This window comes from Lepisosteus oculatus, chromosome 5 (genome assembly GCF_040954835.1).
Source record: "Lepisosteus oculatus isolate fLepOcu1 chromosome 5, fLepOcu1.hap2, whole genome shotgun sequence".
In the NCBI taxonomy this organism is placed as follows: Eukaryota; Metazoa; Chordata; class Actinopteri; order Semionotiformes; family Lepisosteidae; genus Lepisosteus; species Lepisosteus oculatus.
Genome location: NC_090700.1, coordinates 20118950 through 20146815, shown reverse-complemented (window position 1 = coordinate 20146815; position 27866 = coordinate 20118950). Strand labels below are relative to the sequence as shown.

The 27866-nt window shown below is 40.5% G+C and overlaps 1 protein-coding gene across 1 annotated transcript in view; it reads left to right on the top strand.

Annotated features, from left to right (window-relative positions):
- The window catches only part of zgc:153184 (capZ-interacting protein), a 32773-nt gene extending 5553 nt beyond the window's left edge, over positions 1 to 27220 (top strand). The window contains exons 2-7 of the mRNA XM_015342040.2: positions 13246 to 13362; positions 15485 to 15577; positions 16774 to 16830; positions 19368 to 19562; positions 23927 to 24445; positions 26108 to 27220. Of these exons, the coding sequence (XP_015197526.1) occupies positions 13246 to 13362; positions 15485 to 15577; positions 16774 to 16830; positions 19368 to 19562; positions 23927 to 24445; positions 26108 to 26134 (1008 nt within the window). The 3' untranslated portion in view covers positions 26135 to 27220. The remainder of the gene's footprint in view (positions 1 to 13245; positions 13363 to 15484; positions 15578 to 16773; positions 16831 to 19367; positions 19563 to 23926; positions 24446 to 26107) is intronic.
- The last annotated feature ends 646 nt before the right edge of the window (positions 27221 to 27866 follow it).

Below are 27866 nucleotides of genomic sequence, written 5' to 3'. Positions count from 1 at the left end.
TCCAATTTATGTTATGCCAATAAAGTTGTTTCAATATAAATTTAGTAAATTAGCTCCTGTTATTTCATTATTCCATTTGTGCTGTAAGCTCTGCTCAGTCTATCGGCAACACCACTGTAGCATTTCCTGCTCAGTAGTCAAACACGTGTATTTATAGCAGGGAGGATTTCGAATGGTGCTCCCGTTTTGTGACAGTTACAAAAAAGATATTGTCCAAGAAAGGCAAGATCACTTGTTTAGAACGTCTTTAGAACTACCATAGAAGGGCTGTGCATATCATTAATAGTCAGGGACATGGCTTATTGTGTTGATAGAAATCAGGTGTTCTTAACTGTGTATTTTTGTATTTTATTTTTATTCTTTGACGTTTTGTGTAGTATTTTGTAACTTCGATTTAGGTATTTAATGTTTTCATTATGTTAAAGCAAAGGAGGCGATTTTTTTGCTGCAATACCAGATTTTGTTTAAATGTTTTAGAAAATGTTTTATTTTCTCATTACAACACTGATACTTGTTCCTGGTTCTGCAAAGCCTGTGTGTCTTCTGAGTTTTATTCCATCAGAGGTCCTAATGTCATTGAAACCTGTAGCAGCTCCATTAGTCTAAAAGTCTTTCATCTTCAAGGTTTTTAAATTAGCTGTATAATATTATATATTGTATAATATAATCCCTTCCGGATTATGAGTACACATGACTGCTTTGTATAATTAAAAATAATCACATACGGATTTTCTACTATTAATTTAGGCATAAAATGTGACAATCACTATACATTTTCCCAGAGGCTATTAGGAGATCTGTAGAACCAAGCAATATGACACAAATGCTCTTTCATCTAGATTGGAATTGAGCTTGAATGTCTCAGTTTAAGTGCTAGTGAACATCGGTCCAACTACAGACACATTGGGTCTAGACACAGCTGTGGTTCCAAGGTTAGTTCAAAATGGAGTAAGATGGACTCAAAGCATGCATTAACACCTACAGTATCGATGGTCTTGGCATTCACTGAACAAAATATGAGGAAATCCCACCAAGTAGTGTTGGGATTCTGAAACAAGAAGATCTGCTTGAACCAGACATTGTTTTAAGATATATGTGCTGCCCAACCATACCTACTGATCCTCGTGGGATTGCATTCAGAAGAGATTGCGATGTGGATGGTGGTGTATTGGCTTTAACTAAACAGGTTGCAGCTTCCATCATCTTACAACGGGATTTACCTGTATGTTTGTGGAAGAAAAAGTAAGTGTTTTATGTTCCTTATTTCACTAACATTATTCAAATGAATTCAGGCTGAAATTGTTTTCACTTAGAAGCTATTTTTATGATTCCAAGCTGCTGTCTTATGGCAACTGCAGGCCTTCATTGTCAGTGATGTTTAAATTGCACAGTGAATGTGTTTCTTTAGCTTGATTTATGCAAATAGTCTTACAAATAGAAAAAAAAATTACAATATGCAATTCAGCAGTCATCCCTCCTCAGAAACAGATGGTATCACTTTCCTTGCTGTCTCAGACTCTTACAAAACATGGTTTCATCGAAAAAAATACAACTGTTTTCTTTAAGATTCTAACAGGTGTGTGCTATGAGAGACAGAGTTTTGACATCAGAGGAGGTATGCAGAGAATGTTACTGGCCACAAGCAAAGGAAGTGGTATAAAATTATCTTATTTCTGGTTCTGGAGTATCTAGCTGGTGTTTATACATGGCGGGAGAAGAAAAGCATTCTACCAACAGCTATTTCTGCTTAAATATTAAAATACCAGTTACAAATCAAGGAAGAGTAACTCGACAGACATAGCAAAATAAGCATTGAAAGACATTGTAAAATCACCTTTAACACTGTGGTAATAACACAAATAATATAAAATGGAGGTCCATTCGTTTTTTTAACCTTTAATTTAAAGCATGTGGAGTAGATTTAAACTGTTCCTTTTTTCTGTAGTCTACTACAATAATTAAACGTTTTAAATGTTTTAAAATGTTTCAGCTGGCTTCAACAGACTGTTTGTTTTATTTTTAGTTATTTAAAACAAGGCTAATCCCTCTGTGAGCACTGGTTCACATGACAAGACCACCACAGTTTTCAACAGAAAAATAAAATGGACCAAAAGGTCATTGTTGTTGTTTGTTGTCTGGATCTAGTTCATTTATCTCTTTATCTCTAGTAGTTTATTGTATTATTTTGTTTGTTTTGTATTGTGTTGTTTTCAAAACATCTTGTTAAGACTTTACCGGTGAACAGGACCAAAGGCTATAGTTACAATTCACTATTACAAAACTGTTAGTTATTGTGGTTGCATTAAATATAGACACCACCTCTAACACCACGCCCAGCCCTGCAGTTGAAGGGTGAGAGGCTTGTAAAGCCCCTGTGATTCGGGGGTGCTTGTATGCTGAGTGAAAGTGTATGTGTTGCAAACAGTTAATTGCTAGAGAACGTGGGCCTGGTTAGTGGTTTATCACAATCATTCCATTTGGTGCAATAGTTGAGGCCACAGATGGAGACATACCACCACAGTGTGGGAAGCACTGGTGAAACAAACCTACTGCCCTTTCACAAAACACGCACTGGTGTGCTTGGAAAAGGAGAATAGAATAACTGAAAACAGATTATTGTTTTTGCACATCTTGCAGAACTCCTACAGTACCTAACAAGGGCCTTTGCATTGTAAAATTGGGAAAAATGTGTATTCTTTCATTGTATATTGGCAGATATTTCTGAAATCTAACCTATTTTAATGCTGGGAGGCACAGCTCATGAAGTCTTCTCCAGTGGGAGGTGCAATTTTTGACATAAAGCAGATCTGGTAAGGTTTCAAGTCTGTTTTTGAGAGTGATTTGTCATGAAATGACCTGTATCACTTGATACTCAAAAGAGTCTTTTAATTTAGTTGCCAGTGCTTTTTCCAGTACTGTGCAGTGTGCCAGGCCTCTCTGCAATGTGATTTCATTATCTCTTGAATTCCAGATATGTGTGGCTGCTGCCAAGCCTTTCAGTGTCACCCAAGCACCAGCAGCTGCTTAGGCAGTAGGCAGCCCACCTCGGCCCAGTCAGGGACATTGACAGGCTTCTTCACTTCCAGAGTAATTCCAGAACCAGACCTAAAACCCTTCTAGTGGCTTTTGGGAAAAAAAAGGGGGACAAACAAAATGATGATGTCAGACCTTTGGGTGCAACTGGACAAGGCAGCCTTTTCTGTGTGTCTTGCCTCTGTCTGATGTTTGGGGACTCCAGGGAGACAATGATATCAAACCCATTGGATAATTATGTAATTGGTTCAAACATAGACAAAGGCTTTTTTTATTATCACAGTTCTTGCTCTTGAAGCTGAGGCAGTTAAAGAAAGATATTGGATTTTTCTTTATTTCAAGGCACCCAGACACCTGGTCTGGAGATCAAACACCTGGAGATCAGGCACTGTCCCAGCATTAGTAACAGTCTTTTTTGCATTCTGTTGCAGTCTGTTGTACCACACCTCATGCCTTCATCCTTGTGATGTCATAACTTTCATGTTCCTGATGGAAGTTAATGGTCAGCAATGAATATCAAAGCCATGGCGAAGGGAGGTGTAGGCTTCCTGTTTTTTATTGGAAAGGCCTTCTATGGTGAGGCTGGTGATGTCGCTGATGCAGAGAAGGCAGTTTATTTTTATCCCACATGTCCGTGTGTGGAGCGTTGTGACATTGCCTGTTCCCAGTTTTTGGAAAAATGAAATAACAGAATCAATTAATGGTGCCAAAGAAAATACCAGCAGCTCATGGATGCTGTGTCTATTTATTAGGGAGTTCCGCTGCTCCTCGCTATTGCAGTTAAAGGTCTGGTCAGTTTCAATAATGGAATTCCTGAGCAGATGTGGAAAAGGTGAAAAAATATTTTAGATGTTACAACAGCAAGATAAGGGAATTTGTGGCACGCTTGAGATGACAATCAAAGGAGTGTAGTCTCAGAACTGCAAACTGGGTGTAATCTATAGCATAACTGGAGCTATGGTATCGTCTTAGTGGCCTCTGTGGCTGGGAAATTTGGCAGTCGGCCTGCTGTCCCAGCTGTATGCCAGTGTTCTGTAATCTTTGGCATTCTGAAGGAGTTTGTGTACCTATATTCAAACACATACACAAATTTGCTCTTGTAAAAAAGTTAAATGGAAAATTAGCTGAAGGAATGACCTCAACATTACCTCATCTGTTCCTGGAACAACACATAAAGACACCATCTGTCTAGTCCTGCCTGGTGGCTCAGCTTTACATAGGCTACAGTAAAGTGTGTCCTAGTTCATACAACCAAAGATCACCTGTTGGGGTGGGAATTATAATTGAAACCTGTTATTCATGGCACTGCAGTATGTTGCTTTCAGTCTTAACAAAGTCCAGGTCTTTGCAATGAACAGCCTGGGCCTGCATTCTAGAAGGGTGTTTGTTCGGCATTTACACTTCATTACCTCACGAACTGATGGACGTGCAGTGCACAATGCTGATCAAAAGCAAGAAGAAACTGCTATGGACTGTGGATAGCTATATTCTCCTGTCAAAATGTACTGGCACAGGACATTCTGACATTGCTCATACCTCATTCTTCTGCCTCACTGATCTACTCTCTCTCCACCCACTTCCTGGATCCTCTCATCTCTTCTCTTGGCTATTTGTGTCTTTTCTATGCTTGTGATGCTCAAATCTTCGTCTCTTTTCCTCCCTGTCATACTCACATCGCCTCACATATCTCCTGGCGTCTCACTGTCACCTCCTCCTGATGGGTATTTACCATCATTTTAAACTCAATCTCTCAACATCTGGCCTCCTGTTTTCCCTTCCTCCCTGCTCCACCTCTCCATCTCTTTTCCTCTTGATCTACTATACCACCTCCAAGGTATCCTATTATGTATCTTCTTAAATTTCTGTCCACAGCACTTAAAATTAAGGGCTACAAATTCCTAATGAACTGTGTCCATTACAGTAGCAACAAGTAGATTGCTTGTTGCTTGCACCCTAATGCTTGCCTTTTGACTGTGCATGTGATCATCATGAGAATTGCATAAGATAATCACTTGTTGTTCTTGTGGTGTTCAATTGAAATACATTCAGGAATTTTGGCCTTTCGTTAAACGTGACCACTTTACGGTTCCGGAAAATGCTGTCAAAGGAAACGAGTGACCTGTGAAGTGTATCTTAGGGGAAGCCAGCATTTCCTCTGAGTGCTGGGTTGAATCAAGGTCAGTATCATCTGCTCATTCCTAACCAGTTACAAACTGGGTGCCAAGAAGTGTTTACATGGGTCTCAATGATGAGATGATAAGTTTCTGCCTTAAAACTCATGTGAGCTTTCCAGATTTCTGGTGATTTCAGTGACAAAGATATGCTTTGTTAGGGTATTTCAAGGTCTGTCTGTTGCTGGGGCCATACATGAGGTTTGCTCGTATGCTGTGGTTTGCTAAGAGCAGCAGAATGTGTCCATTTATGAAATATTTTTGGAATATTTTACTCATAAACTTTTTTGAGCATTATAACTGAATCAGGAATAAGGTAGCTGGAAGAATCTAAGGATTGGAACTGCCAAAGTTCCCTGAAAGAATAGCGTATATATTGTAACTCAGAAACATTCTCATATTAATTGTACATTGAGCAAAGGGTGTTTTTTGTATGTTGGGGCTAATTCATAGTGCATTGTTTATTTGTGGCCTTTGTTAACACAAATACCTATGAAACCTATTAACAACAATTTTTTTACATTTCATGTCACATTTAAGCGCAATCATTGTGAAAACCAGTTTGATATTCACTTGGGTGAAAAACAAAGGCAAACAATGTAGTGCATTTTGCAATTTCATGTTCAATCTCAGCCCTGGAGACAAGATTGATTAGGTACAAGCTGCCACTTAGGTCCTGATTCAAAGAAGAATATAGGGAATGAGTTAAAGATGTATAAAGTTTAGCCTATAAAGAAGCAACTGAAAGCCCTTGGGCAGTGCCACCATCTTGTCAGACAGATGGATATGGATTGCAGTGTACGTATCTCTGGTATACCATAATAAATCCATCCATTTTTCTAATCCACTTATCTAATACAGGGTCACAAAACAGGATACACCCTGGATGGGACACTAATCTATCACAGAGCACATACAGACAAACACAGACAGGAACATATTCACACAGAAACAAATTAACCTACCAGCATGTCTTTGGACGTGTGGATGGTAACTAGAGCACCCTGAGGGAACCTATGCAAACATGGGGAGGACATACAAACCCCATGCAAATAGCACCTCAGGAATTGAACCCAGGACTCCAGTGGTGTAAGGCTGCATTGCTAACTACTGTGCTATGGTATACCATAATCATTTAAGGGCAATTTTTTAGAAAGCTACAGTATGTGTGTTTGTAGTGATACATGGATCCTCACTAATGTATGTGCATCCCTGTCTATAGTATATTTTACCAGTACTTTCTTTACCAGTACTGACTCCTTTTAAAATAAGACAGATACATCCCCACACCAACAAAAGCACATATTAATTCTGTGCTTATGAGAGTTTCAGCTACAGCAGACCTGGTAAAGTCCTGGTACCGTGAACAGTGGTTTAACTTCTTTAGAACAACAGTCACATATTGGAGGTTGACTTGGTCTTAACCTGTTCATAATTTTACTTCTGGGGTTTGGTAGAAAGTTACTGGCAGGTTATACAATGAAATTCCAACATTTATATTCAAAAGGTGGCAGCACGGTGGTGCTGTCGTTAACATTGCTGCCTCTCAGCTCTGGAACCCTGGGCCCAATTCCTGGGGGTGTTTTCTGCGTTTGTTTTGTACTGTATGTTCTCACATGTTTGCATGTGTTTCTTCAGGGTGCTCTAGTTACAGTACCACCCAAAGACATGCTGGTAGGTTAAATGGCTCCTGGGAAAATGTGCTCTGGTGGGAGTGTGTGTATTTGTGTTTGTCTACCCTTTGATAGACTGGCATCCTGATCAGGGTGTGTCTCACCTTGTGTTCATTGCTTGCCCCAGTGACCCTAAGCTGGATAAAGCAGTTAGAAAATGGATGGATATACATATTGAAAGCTGATTTTTGACTGATGACTGACTAGGGTGTTGATACCAGGAAGTAATAGCCCAAGCCCTGTGCTATTCCATAGTGTTCCTAAAGATAACACAATCTAGACTGAAAGTATGACCAGTTTCCTTGTGAGTACAAAAATCATTTACCTCACTGTCTTTACACTTTTCTGTAGTTCAAACAAACGAGAGGAGGCAAATCCGTTCAAGTTGTTAATTAAGTGTCTTAATATTCAAAGTATTTTTTAGAGCTAGTAAGTGTAAGCAGTGTGGTTGAGGAGATAGTTACAACAATGTAAACAAAATGTCTCCTGTTTCCTCTCCTTCAAGTGCATTGGGACAGTATCTTTCAGGATTGTGAATACTATCAAAATTGTGTAGAATTATTGCTTCCTCTGTGTCATGACATACAGATGAAAAGAGGTTTGCTGTAAAAAAATTGGGAGCTCATAACAAATGTGGTGAGTCCTTTTGTTAGCAGAACCTTTTTTCAGCTGGATGTTTTGATGATGGGGCAGCATATTGGCATTAAGGCTAGTGTCTTAGTTTGAACCCAGACCAGTGTGCCTTCTGTGTGGAGTTTGTATGTTGCTCTTGTGTATTTGTGTGGGTTTCTACGGGTGTTTTGGTTTCTTCTCACCGCACAAAGACAGGGTGGCTAGGTTAATTGCTGTTTCTAAATTGTCCCCTGAGTAGCTGCAGCCCTCACCAGGATTTTCTGATGATGCCTAGATGTTTTGGTGTTACAGTAAAAGCACAAATGTGAAGGAAAGCCAATACAAATGTATTATGCTTAGCATAAAATACACAGAAAATAACATGTATGTCCATAAAATTAGAATCACACTGAGAAAAAAATAACCTGCAATTCTGTTAAGCATTCTATATCTAACAGGGCGTCTTCGAAGCTTACATTTTACATTGACATTTTTGTCTCCTCTGTCCTTGAAGTGTAGGTCTGTGTTTATATTGGTGCATTGGCCCTCTAGTAGTGTTACTTTCCAGAAATAGAAAGGCCACGTGTGTGATTGTACGCGCATGTGTGGGAAACTGTAGCAGCTGAGGCAGGAGTAAAGACCCCTGTACTATGTCAGCCGCAGACTGACAGTTAAAACCAGCTGTAGAGTTGTGAGAGGGATACATCCAGGATGAGGGGCTGAGGAATTTGTCTGAGAAAAACAAATATCCCATAATATTTTTTTTACTGTTTTTTTGGGTTTGCTTCAAATTGAAACGCCAAGGTTTATACATTTATAATTCCAAGAAGAGGGTTTTTTAATCATTTGTAGTGATTCCCCCTCAGATGTCCTTCAATTAGTTCTGACCACATGTTTTGGGTTGCCTGAAGGCTACAGTTCTTTTTCTCAGGCCACTACACCTTAAAATAGAGCAGCACTTACTGGGTTTACAGCAGCCTTTTCCACTGTTTATATAGTATTTGTGAATTTTGTTGAACTAAAATAGATCTGTTTTATGTAATTCCAGAGCCTAGGTTTTTTTTTTACTCAGATTTGTTTTTATGCTTTCTGCTGTGTCAGTTGTTAACTGTGCTTTTAATTCATAGTATACTGTTCATATTCTATAACATTGATGATCATGTGTCTTAGTGTTGTACTGTTTGCTCCCCAGGAGTTAGTTTGGAGCTGTGTCCTGAAATGGCTCAGTCCATGGGCCCAGACCTTGGCCCAGTTTATCCACCTCTGCCTACCTACTGCAGAGTCTCAGGGGATTTTGTACTTTTACCTACAGTGTTCAGGACAGAGGAGGTGTTCTGTACATGCTGTCTGATACTGGAAAGCTGTACTCTACATAATGTGCATATAATGTATACAGCACTTCCAGGTACTTCACATGTTCTAAAAATGTTAACATTCTGTAAGTATAATAACCTTAATCTCTCCCCAGACATGGTTCCTGACTCTAAGATGCTTAACTGAATATATCCAGTGCTATAAAATTTCTGATTAAAATGTTAGCTCTGAGTATCCCCCTTGTCTTAAGCTGTATATTTGCCTTTCTTACGTCCATTTGATAACTGTTTCTTCTAATTCAGTGTCAGAGGGAAGCCAGAGCCTGTCCCAGCAATGGTTGCAAGGCATGGGTACCCCAGTCCATCGCAGGGTAGACAGACTCAGACACAAACCAGGGCCATTCATTTTTCCACGGAAGCTAATTAACCTACCAGTTTGTCCTTTGATTGATGGAGCAAGCTGGAGCACCCAGTGGAAACCCACACAAAACACAGGGACAACATACAAACTCTATGCAGATAGCACTCAGGTCCAGAAATGAACACAGAACCCCAGCACTGCAAGGCAGCAATGCTAACCCCTGCACCACCCTCTGTATATACAATAAGATATAAACAAGATATTAGTAAACGGTCCTGCTGTCTGACAAGAAAATCCTTGAAGAAACAGCTGAATTTGGTCCTCTGATCAAAAAGCTACTGGCAACAAATGAACACAAATGGCCTCCCATCATGTTTAACTACACTTGTGGTCTTGTGTCCCTACGGATTCATGTTTGTAGTTGTTTTTCTCTGCTTTGTCACTTTCTCAGGCAAGAAAGAGTTAAACAATTGTGGCAAAGGGCCTGAGGCCATTAGGGGGTTATAATTATCAGCGAAGAAAAACAGAGGAAAGGGGTGGGATGGGAATTTCATTCTGAAACGTCGCAGCAGTGGCCAAGAGACAACAGGCTTGCACATGGGTGTCGGAATGAGATCAGCTAAAAAAGCACAAGTGAGTGCCTATAGGGCAATTAACAGAAATAATGGGAGCCCAATAAAAACAACTCCTTATCTGTGAACCATCGGGGAACCAGCCCCATGCAGTATCAGTGTTTTTGTGGCCATAGCACAGTTGAGGGCTGATAAGATAATGGGGGTGAGAACAGGTTGCTGATGTCACCAGCCTCAAAGCGATGCTGCATGCTGACAGCGTACTGGTCTTTCCTGTCTAAAGGAAAGAGGTAAGGCCTTCTGTTGGTGTTTTAGTGTCTCAGGTGGCTGTCCTCTCTCCCAGGGCCATTTCAGCGTTCTCTTTTTTTTTAAAAAGCTTTCAGCTCCAGTGCGTAATGGGTTTCACATTTTCCTGCTGAAAAGGAAATAAGCTTTCTTTAAGAAAAGCCGTGCATAAAGTTAGAAACAATGTACATCTGGAAGCAGACAATGGCAGACGCCTTTGCAGATAACTTTGGCTTTTCATTAAAAATACACTATTGTGCCTCACTGCTAGACTTATTATGAATGTTGCATGTTGGCATAAGTTTCCTAAAAGCACACATGATAAAAGACACACACTATTTTGGTATTACAGGACCTTAAGCTTTCCTCCCACTTATGTCTACAGGGTTTCCTAAAAAAGACTGCATTGGGAGTTTTATGTAAGCATTGAAAATGGTATATGTTTCAGTTTTCTGCTAGAAAAGTACACATAGGAACCATTTTGAAATGTCTCCCTAAATTAAAGTTTTTCTTGTATACAAAATGTTGTGTGTTGTTACTTAGAAATGCTGTATTTTGTACCAACAGCCTTGTGAAGAAAAGCACTGTCTTTGTCGACATATTCTAATGTATTCCCTGAACCGCAGAATTCTGTGGTCATCCTGCTGACCACATCTGCCTTTTAGTTTCAGGATGAGAATTTCCTGAATGGAAAGTCCAACAGTAAGAATGGAGATAGTGAGGGAGTGTGGGAAATGAACCATCACCAACAGCACCCACATCTACACCAAACAGCCAACAGCATGACTTTATTTAGGAAATGTCCTGCAGTTTAATCGGCTTGGCTTGTACAGTAGCTTTCTGTTGGAACTGTTGGAATAACAGGCTACCAGCCAATCCAAATTGCAGGAACTGAGTATGATGCAGACATCAGATTAGCTCAGACATTGGTCACATGCGAGCATCAATTTTGAACACTTAAACAGAGGACTTCTTCTTTAAAGAAATTTGGAGTGAAAACATTAAAGATCGGTGGCTCATTTTCGTTCTGTTTGAACATGGTATGATCTAAATTGATCTCAAATGTGGATTTGTTTACAAAATATCAATGAAACGTCTGAGAAATATAATGAGTAAGTTGGCGGGCCATGTGATAAGCCTGGTGATTGTGCAGTTGTTTGGCAAGTGTTGTCATTGTTTGTGGTTGGGCTTGGCTCAACAAAATCTGTCTGAAGGGCCAAGAACATCATAGTAAATCACAACAAGCAGTATTAGTGTATTAGGAGAACTTCACATTTGTGCTTGGAACCAGTGGTTTCTATCCCTGGTCCCGGCAAAACCCTGTGTCTTCTGGGTTTTTTTCCTGAAGCTGAAGCTCTTCACTGAAGCTGATCGATCCCTTTAATCTAACTTATTAATTGGACTGTGATGACTGTTTTCTACATTTTTAGTCTCTGGTTTCATAAATACTTTGCTGAACATGTATCGCTATGTAGAAATGTGGAAAACAGAACTCAGTCCAGTCTCTCCTCAGCTTGCGAATGAAGTGTTTGTACCATTATCTCTGTCATACTAGCTGATTGGTTTGTGACGAACACACACGGGCACGACTGACACTGTTTCCAACACTCTCCATTATGTATAATTCCACATACCTGAAAGAGGGCAGGTGTGAATCTGGTATTAACAGTAATCTCTAGCCCCCTCTGACTTCATAATTGCTGAGTAAAGGTCTTAATAAGCAACAGGAGATCAATTAGCCCCATCAAGAGTTAAGTTGGAAATAAAAAATTGAAAAGACAGGGGTCCACTAGGAGCATAGAGTAGCTTATAAAAATTGTTACAAACAAGAGGAGGCCATTCAGTCCATCTCATTTGGTAGTTTGTACTGTAGATAATTGATCCCAGAATCTCATCCAGCCATTTCTTGAAAGAAGCTAGGGTATGATATTGCTGGGTAACTTCTTCCATACTCCCACAGTCCTCTAGGTAAAAAACCTGTTTGTGTATTTTCATACATTACATGTGATCAACTTTTCTATAAAAAATACAAGTGCAGGTCAAAGTTTTGTGAATTTCAAATTGGTTGTTAATGAGTTTAATAGAAGTCAGAAAGTAAGATGTAAGAAAGTAAACATGATTGCACTGTCCCACAAGAGGAGAAGCCATTACAGCTCCCTGCCTAGGGGTCATAGCTCTTCAGGCTCGGTGAAATGGTACTATCTCAACTGAGACACACTTTTCAAGCACGTACACCATATCTCCATGCTTAGAAGATCACCCACATGGGTATCTCTGAGGAAAGCAAAACTCTATTGTGTATGCTGCCCTGAACACTGTTTGTGAAATAGTACAGGCCGGTGAATTGTTTTTCTTGGGTCACTTCAGAGACTCCAGCTGCAGTTCTTCAGTAGTTAGTGCCAAACCATAAAGGAGTAAAGTGTAACAAGACAGATTCTCAACTCTACATTCAGTTTATGTATTAAATATATATTGTATGTGAAACACATGACCTTTACAACCTCCATTTGCAGGCATCACATTTCCTGGTGTCAGATGTCAAATACACAAGGAGGTTGCTGCATTGTAACCAAATAATACATTTCCTAATTGAAAGACAGTTGTTGCCAGTGAGTCGGCCTTATCTTTCTGTAGTCTTCCTTAAGTTTTCCCAATTCTGTAAACCTTGAGGATTTGGTATTTAAAGTTAATACAGACATAGAACCAAACATCTATTGTTTGGCTCCCTTGTAGCATTTAATGAGGTTAATTAATAGTTCGGGTTCTGTTGATTTGGTTGTTATTGTTCATTGATCTTTTAATTTTTTTGAAGGACTGTGGCTTCTCTGTTAAATTTCTAAGACCTTGTTAAATCCTTGTTGGGGTCATGTCTTTTCACTCAATAGACACAAAATTACAGATGAGGGTGAAAAACAATCTACGGATGGTTCAATACAGGTTTTAGGAAAATGAGCTTTCAAAAAGGCCTCACATGCAAATTCCTAGTATACACCAGCCCTCCCTTTATTTATTTTCATTTAAAAACATTGTAGTTTCCAAGGCTGTGGACATAGCGTGTCTTCAGCCAGATGTGCACACCAGCACAAGTTGTACTCTCTGACTGCATCACTACTCAGACCTGTGATGGACTTCAGCCTAACTGTCCACCACATATAGGAGAAATTCCACCTGCCGCTATTCTAAAGCTGGGCTCCTCTAATCCCAGTCATGTGTCTGGTTTTGCAGGACCGGTCAGCGAGTGCTATGGAGGCGGTGGAAGACAAACCGGTCAAGACATCAGTGGCAGAGCTGGCAGGAAAATTCAAGGGTCAGGTCTTGCCCCCTCCTGCAGGAATTCAAGGGGTGAGGTTTTTAAATGTTTTTTGCTTCCACATTTCGCTTTTTCACATTTCACCTGAAAATGTTTAAGTGGATGGAAATCAAGCAAAAACTTTTTCAGACAGGGGAATGCGTTCTCTTTTTATGGTGGCCCAATCAGTCATGCTGTGCGTTTTGAATTTGCTTCATTGACTCTATTCAGAGAGGGTAGAGGCAGGCTGCTTCCTCCTTGCCTAGGAATGACGACTTCTCAGGCACACGGTGCTCAAAGTGTAGCTTAGAGACGGGTGATAAAATAAACACCAATAATGTCTTAAATGTGAAATGGATGACCTTTGCGAAGGGGTATATAAGTTAAAAGAAGGGATTATATCAGTAGGTTCTCTAAAAGCTGAACTCTGTATGAGCTCAGCTTTTTTCAGTGCACTAATATCTTTTTTTAACCAAACTATTCACTCCAAGTACTTTCTGTTTTTATAGAGATTCATGGTGAAGCGGGGTACAGAATTGTAAAAAACAGAGAAATAAAGAAAATCTAAAATATTCCAAACAAAATATAATTAATAGCAATTAATAATTGCTTACACTTATATAGCACTTTTCTGGACACTCCACTCAAAGCACTTTACAGGTAATGGGGACTCCCCTCAACCACCACCAATGTGCAGCATCCACCTGGATAATGCAACAGCAGCCATAGTGTGCCAGAACGCTCACCCCACATCAGCTATTAGTGGGGAGGAGAGCAGAGTAATTAAGCCAATTCACAGATGGTGCTTATTAGGAGGCCATGATTGGTAAGGGCCAATGGGAAATTTGGCCAGGACACCGGGGTTATATCCTTACTCTTTTCAAGAAACACCCTGGGATTTTTAATGACCACAGAGGATCAGGACCTCGGTTTTACGTCGCATCCAAAGGACGGCACCTGTTTACAGTATAGTCTCCCCGTCAGTATACTGAGGCATTAGGACCCACATGGACCACAGGGTGAGCGCCCCCTGCTGGCCCCACTAACACTTCTTCTAGCAGCAACCTTAGTTTTTCCCAGGAGGTCTCACATCCAGGTACTGACCAGGCTCAAATCTGCTTAGCTTTAGTAGGTTGCCAGTTGCCAGTTGTGAGTTGATATGGCTGCTGGCTGCTAGCTAGTAACATTGCTTATGTCAAAAACAGTGCAGTAGTTGCTGACCGTGGTATCATAAAGCCCAGTGCAGATACCTCTGCTGTGTCTTTGAGTGTAAGATTTAACTTCAGTTGTTCTAGGCTACCCAGATGTATCAATGAATAACAGCAACAACCTAACCTAAAATGAAGAATCTATCATTAGTTTTAAACTGATCACTTAATTCTACACAACCTGGAATATATTCTGGTACTTTGAGGTGGCAAGTTCCAGCAATACTTTGAACTAAAGATCATGTCAAGTTACGAACCTATCATAGGCTCTTAGCATAATTTCTAGACAAATACTCTAGTTCCCACTGCTATCGTTATGACTTAGAATTGGTGAGTTGAAAATATATCATATACTGTACATATTCTACTGAACACCTGAACCCTGCTGTTACACTAATAATTATTCTGTAATCAGACTTCAATAAGACAATCGGATGGAACACACTTAACAAAATACAGAACAAGTGGGAAATTACATATAGGGAATTTAATTAAGTATAGGGAAGTGCAGATGGCACAAAGCCATCCTTTGACAACATATTGCTCTCATCAGAGCTCTTGTCTAGACAATACTCACATGTGCCACAGATATTAAAGCCTCTGAGAAACAAACCAGTCAGCTTCACAAAGGTCAGCTGAATGCAGAAACAGGAAATGCAGAGTAGGAAGTGAATAACAGTCGTAACCACCTGCTTTTTAATTATTTTCTTTAGAATCTCTTTCTCCAGTTCATCACTTTGTCCAAAATGAGTCAAGCTTTTAATGTGCTGCTTCATTGATGATGGTTTTCTGTTTTGTTCTGAAAGTAGACAGGCAGAGTTATAAGAAACTTTAATGCTCTCTTGAATTTCAGGAAATTCAGCACCCCTCACACTGACTTAATTTTTCCTTTTGTGCACTTTCTGCAACCATCTGTATGTGTAGCCTTCAGCAGCGGTATTGATTGCACTGATTTGTTTAATTGCAGACCAAGCCAGGCCGTCGGAGACCCCCCTGCTCTCTGCCTCTCCATGGCAACAACCTTTCTTTGAAAAAGGAACCAGGGCACGGCGAGGAAGAGGTAAGGCTAGGCCTCTGTAGAAAGGAATGTGTTCTGTGGTTCACCAGTAAAATCAGCCCCAAGAACCAAAACATACCAAATTAGACTTTTAGGCCACAGAATCTGAGTTGTGCCTGCTGATGCTGTGTTTACTGTAGCTTCAAGACGTCACTTCTTTTGCAGACAAGAAAGGTATTGTGTTTTTCTTCAGGAAAAGTTCAGCAAAAGTACTGCAGTACTGCAAAATAATCTATTACCCACAGAATGTACTTAAATATGTGAAACTGCGATGTGAGACAGACCCTGACCTTTGGTAAAAATGAAGAAACATTTTTAAACTACCAAGGGAAGGAAAAAGTGAGAAAACATAACAAAACAGGTAACATTCAAGCATGAGGCCATTAGGGAATTCTGACTGTCCTGGGCCTGGTTCTGAAGGGGGTCCTTCCTATGTTTCTGCCTCCTTTTCCATGCCTATGAATATGACATTTTCTATTTCAAGAACTATTATAAGGTGAGAATCCCAGTTTGCACACTGAAAATAATACAGTGATGCTTCTTCCAAAATGTTCTTAGTACTTCAGATAGCACCAAGGTGTGGCAGATGAGTCTTGGAAGTTACTGATATTATCTCTTAATAGACACACCAGGTAGTAATTGTTTAATAAATTAGATTATTGCTGGTGGTTAATTCTACATTCTCACATGGGATTAATTAGTGGAATGGTTGGGCTACAGTATCTAATAGGCTTTCTTTTAAGTTGGTGGCAGTAGCATCATGGACAGATTGTCTCAGATAGATTGAGTTTTGTGGGTGTTAGGTCTGTAGAACTTGGGTAGTAAAGCCTCCTGCACTGTCTACTATTGCCATTTGTATTTTTTATTTGATTAGATCCCTAGAGCCACCCTGTTAAATCCTATAGCCTGTTGCACATGGAGGGGGTGGTACAGTGTATTAACATACTGTTGTCAGGAGACCTTCCCATGTCAAGACCTCTAAAGAACTACAGTACATTAGATGCATATGTAAAGATCCCTACAAGAGCCATGAAGCTTATAGTTTGTTCTTATAGTTTGTTCATAACAGAAATGCACAAGAAATTCATCTTCAATTAATTCAGCTAATTAATTAATGAAGCAAACCTGTTCCATCTCATGGTAACCATGCACTGTGTGGTACAGCTTGGCTTAGTTTCACACTTTTTCTTCTCGCACAGAAAGCACACCCTGCCAAGGTGAAGCCCAAGAACTCTCCACTCATTGAAAAGCTTCAGGTAGGTCCCAAAGCACACTGTCTTTTAAGTGATTTGCCTTCTTAATGCTCATTTTAACTGCTCTGCACTATTTTCAATGAAACCCCATTTACAGCCAGTTAAGGTGATTAACGCAGTGTTACATGTTTTATATCACCACCTTGGGTAGGTAACCTTACATTTGGTTACATATGGCCAGCAGCCATATCACCCTGCAACTCACAACTCACAACTGGCAACCCGCTGTAGCTAAGTAGGTGTGAGCCTGGTCAGTACCTGGATGGGAGACCTCCTGGGAAAAACTAAGGTTGCTGCTGGAAGAGGTGTTAGTGGGGCCAGCAGGGGGTGCTCACCCTGTGGTCCATGTGGGTCCTAATGCCCCAGTATAGTGACGGGGACACTAAACTGTAAACAAGCGCCGTCCTTTGGATGAGACGTAAAACCGAGGTCCTGACTCTGTGGTCATTAAAAATCCCAGGGCGTTTCTCGAAAAGAGTAGGGGTGTAACCCCGGTGTCCTGGCCAAATTTCCCATTGGCCTTTATCAATCATGATAAAGGCCAATGATAACAATCCCCCTCTATGAATTGGCTTCATTACTCTGCTCTCCTCCCCACTGATTGCTGATGTGTGGTGAGCATTCTGGCGCACTATGGGTGCCATATGGATGCTGCACATTGGTGGTGGAGTCTCCATTACCTGTAAAGCGCTTTGAGTGGAGTGTCCAGAAAAGTGTAAGCAATTAATATTATTTATTTGTTTGAATATAATCCATTTAATAATTTAATTATCCAGTTTGATTCCAGTTTAAAAATAAAAATAAAAATAAAAATAAAAAAGTGTGCCTTTTGTTAAAGTGTGGCCTACACTAGCTTCTGTTCTTCTTCCCCTAGAGAAATTAACATGAGATTGTCACCTGTTCCTCTGTGTAATTCCTTCGAGTGTAAATTAACTGCTCAGCCCTCTTCCGTTTTGTGAAATGTTTATCCTATAGATAGGATCTGACTTTTCATGCAGTTTGATTTGTTCAGAGGAAAACAATTTGCAACTTTCAACAATAAAGTGCAATTTAAACAAGTAGAAGACTAAGGAGAAATGAATTCCAGCTTCTTTTCTTAAGTAGGACTGCCATCTAGTGTTATGGCACTGGATGCAGCACTTTAGTCCCTTTCAGATTCCGTTCAAAGCAGCTCGGGTTAATTGGATTACTGTGTGTCAGCTGCTACCAAACTCATTGCCTGTCAGATGGGCTGGGAGCTGAGCTGGAAAAGTTGCAAGTTGTGGAATCTCCCCAGTATGGGCCAAAAGGGCTGCCGTTTGTCTCTTTTCTTCTTTTCTCCTGTGCAGGTATGACCCGAGTCTATTGAGATTTTCAGTGAGTGCCCAGGGTTGTGCACATTCACAATTTCAGTTTATTTAACAATGTTCTGTATGCCTCTGCAAAAAATAGCACTATTTTTGGTATACGTGTAAATTTGTTAGCAGTATGTATGTGGTTCTGTCAGGTGGCTATAGAAAATGAGTTATACTTAAAGATATTGACAATTACTTTTACATTTATAGCTCCTTCAGTGTATCAATATTTTTTATCAGTTACAAAGTCTGTAATTCTATATAAGAATTGGACCATCTTAAGGACTGGCTTAGCTCTTGGTAAGCTGAAATGCATCCCAATTAACAGCCCTGCTGCTACCTGCAGCAATAATTCTGAATGAAGTTTTTTCACTGTTTTTTTATGAGCTGTGTTCATCTCCTCACATCTAACCAATTACGTTAATTATGCTACATACTGTATCTGAGCAATATGGCTCATTTTGCTTCCTCACCTGCCAATTTTATATTGTTTTATTATCCATCCTCTTTTTTTAAAAGTGGACCCCAAACAGAATACCCTGCCCAACTAACAGTCTTCAAATGTGTTAAATTCTAAAATTGTTCTCACCTTTGATGCAAATGATCTAATGAAGACCTTTAATTTTTACTGCATAAAACTGATACTGTGAACATAAAACTGTTTTATGTTCCCAGTATTACATAACTAATAGTTTATTTTAATGTGGATTTCTAAGAATATACAGTAAGTGTATTGATTATGTTTGAGTGTTTTAGTCAAAGTAATTGTGGCTGAACACTCTTGGCTGGGGACCAACCTCCTGGCCACAGGACGAGGAGTCTGGGACCCCCTTGCTGTGCTGTCTCTATTGAGGGATGTCTAGTTACCTTTCAGGTTTTGCTTTTGAAAATGAAGAGTGAGAAGTTGACCAAGGGGCAGCTGGAAGGGTGGTGATTGGGTAGAGGAGGGATGCAAGAGACGAATATGAAACAAAAAAGGAGTTTATGTATAGCATTTGCAGGGTTTTTTTTACTTGACATCAGTAAATGATAATGGTTTAGGATGGCTGCCCTCCTGAATGATCGTTGTAATCTCCTCTTTTTAAATTTCATCTTAGTAGTTTACCATTCTACAGTAATTGCTTTATGTCTAGTAGCGCGAATGCCTGCTTTTTTGTTCCTCCTGAAAGCCATGACTGAATCTCCCCAAATCTGGTCTCTTTTCAGGCCAACCTTGCACTGTCACCCACTGCCCTGCTGCCCTCCCCCAAGAGCCCTGGAATCAAACTGCACCCCTCGCCCTTCACCAGCCCCCCTTCCACGCCCCACAGCCCCACCGTCCGCTCTCGCTCCTCTGAAGACGAAGTTCCTGTTAGCTTCGAGAAGCCAGTGGAGGGGACTGTGCTACCTAGCATCAGCAAGGTAACGTCTGAGAGGCAGAGGGCCTGTGTCAGTGCGGGACGATTGCAGTGCTCAGTGGGCGTCCTTTTGTATCTGTCAGAACAGGGCCTTGTCATTGCAGCTTCATTTCAGGATGCTTCCAAGCAAAAAGCTGAGTTGATATAAATGCATTCAGATCTGGTAGTTCAGGCCAGAGAATTCTGCAGGGCATTAATACTGTACAAAGTACAGTATGTGTCAGAGAATTATGTCATATTCTATGTATTAGAAAAAAGTTTCCAGCTTCCACCCAAGTTACAAAGATGTGCTGGCTAGGTTAATTGCAATCTCTAAATGGTCAGTGTGGGTGTGTGCACTCTGCTAAGGATGGCATTAAGCTTTGTCTTGCAAGCCATGCTTCTAGCAAAAGTTTCTAGTCACAATTACCCATATCTAGAATGGACAGACTTCTCATAATGGATGGATAGTTTCATTTTGAATCCAACAAGTTTCACGACTGCTTAAACTGTAGAAGGTGAAAGAGGCATTTTAGTGGCATAATGTTAAAGGCTGTGGGCCCTGAAAAGTTCTACAGTATATCAATAGAACAGTTAGAGAAGTTTCCCTGGTTAATCAGCCTACCTTAAAGTTTCTGCCTTGGTGGATTCTTACTAAAAAGATCCAACATCATTCCACAGAAGTTATTACTTTAAAAATGCCAGGAATATCAAAGTGTAGAAAAAGCCTAGTATTAAAAGGATCAGAACTCATCCACACATTTACTTTTACTACAATAAATTGCATAAACAAAACACTTACAGTAAAAGACTGCAGAGCTAAACAGGAGGAATATGATTTATTGTATTCTTATATATTAAATGCAAAAAGGACTGCTTGTGAAATTATATCATCATATATTGGTATTTAAATATTCCTTATTCTCTACTGCCTTAATGTAGCACAAGCCTCAGTCATTGTTCAGTGGTGAGCCCTAAAGAAACTAGGAAACAAGTGATTTAAGTTACTCAGGGGCTTTACAAATGCTCATTCATAATATACTTCAATTATATACAGTAAAGCACCCTACCACACTCTCTCATTGAACAAAACCCATTCCATTCTGAGACTTGTATTGAGAGAGAAAATAATGCAGTTTTATATTTTTATTCTGGACTTGACTTTTGTCCTTACAGTATATTGTATATTTAACCCATATCAAAACAGCATGTGTAGTGACATTTTTTGAGTTCCCCTTCTTTTAACTAGGGCTGCCACGTCAAGCAATGAACCATTTTAAATAAGCATTACATTGTGTGGATCTTTGCTCTTTTCCTTAAAAGGCGAAAAGGTAATTTTCTCCTCATTTCATTCTTCACTCTGCTGGTTGTGGGCAGGTAACCCAACAGCCTACATGAGCTGGTGCAGTGGTCAGCATTGCTGCCTCACAGTGCTGGGGCCCTCAGGTTCAGTTCCTGGGGTGCTGTCTGTATGGAGTTTAGATGTTCTCCCCGTGTTTGCAGGAGTTTACTCTGGGTTCTCCAGTTTCCTCACATAGTCCAAAAACATACCAGTAGCTTAATTCACTTTTGGGAAAACTGATCCCTGCCTTCCACCTGCCAACCCTATATTGGATAAAGCAGTTAGAAAATGGAGGGATAATCCATATAAGAACCATAAATAAAAAAGGAAAGGTCTGTGTGCATTTGCATTTATTCATTCATTCAGGCCAGATAGCCATGTCACTCTGCAACTCACAACTGGTAACCCACTGAAGCTAAGCAGGTGTGAGCCAGGTCAGTACCTGGGTGAGAGACCTCCTGGGAAAGCTAAGGTTGCTGCTGGAAGAGGTGTTAGTGGGGCCAGCAGGGGGCGCTCACCCTGCGGTCCATGTGGGTCCTAATGCCCCAGTATAGTGACGGGGACACTATACTGTAAACAGGTGCTGTCCTTTGGATGAGGCGTAAAACCGAGGTCCTGACTCTCTGTCTCGAAAAGAGTAGGGGCGTAACCCCGGCGTACTGGCCAAATTTCCCATTGGCCCTTACCAATCATGGCCTCCTAATAATCCCTATCTAAGAATTGGCTTCATTACTCTGCTTCCTCCCCACTGATAGCTGATGTGTGGTGAGCGTTCTGGTGCACTATGGCTGCCGTCGCATCACTCAGGTGGATGCTGCACATTGGTGGTGGTGGAGGAGATCCCCATTACCCCATTGGTGGTGGTGGAGTGTCCAGAAAAGCACTATATAAGTGTAAGCTATTATTATTGTAACGAATTTGGGTTCAGCGAGGAATGGAGCAGGCATGACTCAGGGAATGGGGTTGAACAACACTATTATTAACTCGAACCGGGGAAAGGTACACACATAGGGACGGGGATACAGCGCTGCACATTCACTAATACACACACACACACAAAGGGAAGAGGCTGTCTCCCAGCTTCCGCCCCACTATATACAATGCCGTAGTCCCGCCCTGCGTGGCACTACATTATTATTCTGCACTCTGAATATGTCCAAATATTATAGAGATTAAGGCGGTTATTATGCTATTTGGTAAATTATTAGTGACGTGCTACAGTATACATTAAGGTCAGTGTCCATATCCCAGGCACAAGAGGTGCTGTGTCATCAATTTAGCGAGTAGGTCATTGACAGCCCCTGCATTGGATGTGTCAAGTCCTGATTCTGGAGGGCTGTGTGTCTGCAGGATTTCAAGGTCTAATTAAAGCAGGAGCACCTGAAGAGCTGAGAGAAGCTGTTCAATTGTCCCAGTTAAGTCAACAATCTGTGGGATTAGGTCATTAGGAGAAGATGTATTCAAAGTGCCATGATTCATGTGCTACTTAACTAATTAAAATACACAAGAGACTGTTGTGCATAATAAATATCAGTATACACAATAAATAGAACACATTTTCATATGACTTCAACAACAGGTAATAAATAATGTCAAATATGCAACACATAAAAATACATAGGTCAGAATTAATAACAATTTAAAGCAATGGGATCTTGTAGTAACTAGTGGTATAAATTTCTCTGCAATTTGTTCAATGAGTAGAGTGCATGTGTGCTCAGTATACATACATTGTGTGCATACAGTACAGTATGTGTGTATGTTTAATAGCATCGCTTATATTAGAAAGTCATGTGGCTTTGACAAAACAAATGGCTACATATGTTAAATTAGCTGTGTCCAATCCTGGAATCTTCAAAACACCAACACCTGAAGAGCTGGGAAATGTTTTTAAATGTGTCCAACTGAGCCTTTAACAAGCTGATTTAGATCTTTGAGCTGAGTTGGAATGACAACCTGCAAAGACGTTGGACATTTAGGACCAGGATTGGATACCCCTGGACTAAACCTTTAAATATGTGTGTTGTATACAGTATGTGAGATATGTACTTGCATAAAGAAGGGCTGCAGTTAATCTTGTTAAAGTCTTACAGGGCATTTCACTCAGCTTTTGTTACATGCATGGCTAATCATCTTAACCTCCTTTCTTGAACTCATTCAGCTGAAACTGTAGCACTGTTCAATGCAGCACTGTTCTCGCCTTCTGCATTCTGAGTCTTTCCTTTGGTAGATTTTGATGTAGGGATATCTGTTGTGTATTAAAATACTTGGTCTTGCTTTTTCATTGGGAGTTTGGCTATTTTTGTATTTGCACCTTTGTAGTTTGGAATTGCCAACTGTCAAATCTCAAATCAGCTTATCTCTGCTACCCCTGTACTGCATGGAGAGAAGGAGAACCTGTGTAAGCATTCTTCTGGCTTGATCTCCTGTTAGAGGACCTCACAGGAGCTGCTGTTGTACAGTATAGTCAGTCGAGGTTATCACCCATCACATGACCAGCTCTAGCCTGCCCGGTCCTGGTCATGTACCCCAGAGAGCCAGTAGGGGAGTGCATGCTGTGATAGAGCGTAGTGAGAGTTACCACCCCCTTGCAGATCTGCAGGTGCATACTGGTGACACAAGAACACAAGTATTATTACTTCATAAGAACACTAGTATCCACCTCAGATTCCAGTAGAAATAAAATAAAACAAGGACCCATACCAAGCCACATCTGGTAAAAAAATAATTATATCCTTATTTATGAGTAGTGGATGGAAAATATTGAAATATAGTACATACAAGAGTTCTCTGCATAGAGCATATGATTTCAACACAATGGTAGTGTTTTACTGTACTCGATATAGCAGCTATAGATCATGCTCACTTTGTCCGTAGTCCTTACTGTATGTACTCATAATCCTATTAGTAGTAGTAATTGCTAATCAGAACCAAATTAGTGAAACAAAGTGAAATCATAGGAAGCCATAGCAGAACATTGGTTCAAGTGTCAAGGATTAACAAGTCACTATAGTGCCTCCTTCTAGCTGTTTTTTTTATCCAATCAGGGTCGAGTGCGTGTGTCTATCAAGCGCAGGCCCCCCTCCCGACAGCACAGGAAGTCCGCATCAGAGGAGCCCACGGGCAAAACTCCCCAGGAGAGCCCACAGCAGAATGGGGAGGATGACGTGTTTGAGGTGGCCAAGGAGCCCAAAGATGTGCCTCCCAAAGACGCAGTAGGACAGATCAAGACCCCTGAAGAGGGGATGGAGCAGGATGGCTCTACAGCCAAAGACACGCAGGACAAAGTGGACCCTGAAGGTAAAGATGCACTGGACAAGGCTCAGGTGATCTGTGATGCTGCCCAGGAGGCCCCGGACACGAAAAAAGCAAGTGAAACAGTGAAGGGGTCTGGGCAGGATTCCGCAGTCGAGACCCAGGCTGCAGAAGGAGCACCAGAGGGCCTGAGTGAGGCCAATCCAGAGCAGGGCAGTCTGAGCCACAGTGACAACAAGGTCAAAGGAGAAGAAGAAACACAGGCACAGGCCAAGGAAGAGGAGAGACAGAAAGACGCAGGGGATGAGAAGGTAATGATAAAATTGTCAGTTCTGCTACAATGGGGACTGTGATTATACGGAGTTATGTGGGAAAGCCAGATGTCATTTGCAAGCTACTGTAACTACTTTTAAGTACTGTTAGCTGAAAACGTTGGTTTCCTAATCTAATCTAGTCTAATTTTTTCAAAGCTTTTCAGCCTTTTTCAAGTGACTAATACTTGAAGTGCCTTTCAGTAGCACTTAGAATCCGGCAAGATGCAGTAAATCATAATCACTACTTATAAGAAGGACTGGTCCATGGTAAGACAACACTTCACACATGTAGGCATGGTGTTGCCTAAGAAACAGCTTCTGCAGTGTCTTCTATTGCCTATATCATTCCTTCATTATCCTTTTAACCTTTAACCTTGGAGCAGGAGACTGTATGTTCCTGTCTTAGAGTTCTTCTCAACTCATTTGTAAAAATACTGCATTTTATAGTTACAAAACAAGATTTTTAAATTCCATGGCTGATGCCTTTGGCAAAAATCAACTAGTTGAAAGGTAGGGATCAATGGTAACTCCAAGATCTTTGGTATCTGAGGTAAAAGGAGTGCCTCCAGCAAGAATGACCTGATAGCTACATAAACTAGAGGAAGATCTGACTATTATTAGCGTTGAACTAGAAGGAAAAGCCATGGGAAGAAATAAGGAAACTTGAAAAGCAGTTGTAAAGTGAGTGGGAAAAAAAGTCCCCATGAAGGATTCATGGGAAACATCTGTAGAATGGAGGTGAGGTGCAGAAAAAGAGCTACAACATAAAATGCGAAGTGATTAGTGAGTGATCTTAATATTAATTAAATCATGGAACAAGTTAAAGGTTTATTCCATGCTGAAAAGAAAGGAAACGCAACATTTCGTCAGTGGAGCCTTCTAAGGGTGTGAGCTTTTTTTTTCTCTGAAATAAGGAACTGGTAGAGTTTAGAGTTGAGGGATCTAATGAGGTTAGTTAGCTGTTAGCCATAAAAATTCCTTAGTTTCTTTGATGTCGTTGTCAGAAAAGGTAATCTGTTGTTTGAGGGAGAAAATGGTAGAGAGCTTTAGTTTCCCCAAAAAGTGTTGTAGAAGTCTCTCAGTATTACTCTAGGTGGTGTCAGAGTCAAAGGAAAAAGTGTTCAATTTCAGGCAAAATCCTTTGGGAACAATATTGTAATGACGACATCTGTAAAGGAATAGGAGGTGGTTAGAAAGCCTGGTCTTGGAACAGATTGCTGTGAAGATGCAGAAGGCTGATTTGATGAGAGAAGGGGGCAAGGAACGATGAAGAGATCTAGAAAATGATTTAGCGGAAGACATAGTGGGTTGCACCAGACATAGGCTGAAGTAGTTCAAGTAGGTACTGTAGCTGCGTTACCATACGTAGGCTGCAAAGGAACAAACAAAGGTTTATTCCATGTTGAAAAGAGAAGAAAGGAAACACAATGTGTGACACCCAAAGAAGGCTCCACAGCCAACACGTTGTTTCCTTTCTTTTTTCAGCACGGGATAAACCATGTTCCTTTGCAGACTATGCATGTTGACGCAGCTACCTACTTTAATTAAAATATGTCTCTCTCTCATGTTCATTGCACTGATCTTTTCAAATATTCATCTATCTTACTATATACAAAGGAGCAGATTTAATGTAAAGCTCTTTCTTTATCTCTGTGGCAGGAGACGCCCAAAGGCACAGGAGAGTGAACACTTCCTTGACGAACCCAAATCTGTCCAGTCACTGAAGGCTGTCATACCTGTGATAGCCAATCCCATTAAAGAGAAAAACAGCTTGGATTCCAGCCAGTCACCATTTCAGCAGTCTCCTATTCTCTCATGATAGTTCAATGAAGGCTATGTTGCTGCTCCAAAACACTGGTCTGCCCACAGGCACCAGCCCTCCTTGGCACATGTAAGTACCGTGGAAGATTTCCATGGAAACACCATCCAAGTCAGATACATGAATAAAGTCATTGTTGGATTACAGGAACAAATAAATGAGCAAATACCAAAACATTGAAAACACAGAATTCAACATTCCTCAGGTTTTAATCAATTCTGATTAATAGCCCCCTGATTACTGTAAGGACAATCATGAAGGAATAACCTGATGTGCAATTTTCAAATTTTTTTATTGTGTATCCCCTCAGTTTGGAATCCCCAATTATATTTTTACATCTCAGCTCACAGCGAGGAGCCCTATACTCACACAGGGAAAACAAGGAAGTACAGACAGACTCCCCAGACTTGCCCACCTCCTTTCATTTTTTTTACATGCTACTGGCATGACGTTACCATGAGTCACCCCAAAAAGCAGCAGGGGTGAGTATTTGGCAGTAAGGAGAGCTCTTATTTTATCCCAAGCCTCCCCACAGTAGCACTGACATGATCTGGATTCAGACTTCCAACTCCTGGATTACAGAGCTCAATGTGCGCTTGTATCAAGTGTTTCAGAACGATCACTAAAGATTAAGTATAGCTTGTGGATTGACCAGACCCAAAAAAAAACAACTCCAAATGAACTTTGTGTACCGCGTTGTCCACTGACTTGGCATGTTTTGATTTAGAATGAATTCCTCAGCCTGTAAATCCAAGATATTCTCTGCGGTCAGCATTGGCAGAAGATAATGCCAACTTGCACCCAGACATTACAAGCCATCAGAAGGCTGAAAACATGAGAGTGGAGACAGCTTGCTATTCCAAAGTTGAGATACATTGCTACTGTATATTTACATAGAAAAGCTTGATTTGTAATATTTTGCAATATTTATGCATAATAAAATATTAATAGAACATGCCTGGAGGTTGTGTGTCATTGAAACAAACTGAACCAGTCAAATTAAGTTACAAGATGGCTTCACTAAATGTAAAGGAAGCTATAATATAGTATTTTAACATCTTTGCACTGTTAAAAGAAGCAGATTTGGAGATCCCAGAGAGACTGACTGAAAAGAGGCAATGGTGAGCATTTTTGTTCTTTTAGTGATACTTGAGTCAACGGAACTCTATGGCTGTGAATTTTACTGTGACTCAATGCCAAAACTGTAAAACTTGTGAAAATAGAGATGAATTAAACTGCTTTAAAAATAAAAAAAACATTCATATTGAACGGATGTGTAAGGGTGCTGGAAAAACACTCCAGCTTGCTGCGTAGAGAACAGAAGATTCTTCATTGTAGAGATAGTCGTGATGATCTGGAACCTCCCTTCAGCACTGTTTAAACTGAGGGTGTGTGATCCCTAAACTATTGGCTTCATGGGATTCTTCTTTCATTGAGGTTTGAACAGCAAGAAGCAATTACTTCTGAATGGTCACTAGAAGTGCTAAATAGCTTTTTTTCTTTTGTGAGACTGCATTCTGAAATGTATTCTGTTCCCCCTTAAATATTAAAGCTTTCTTGAGAAAAGCTTGTTAACCTAAACTTAGCTTTAACCCTCCA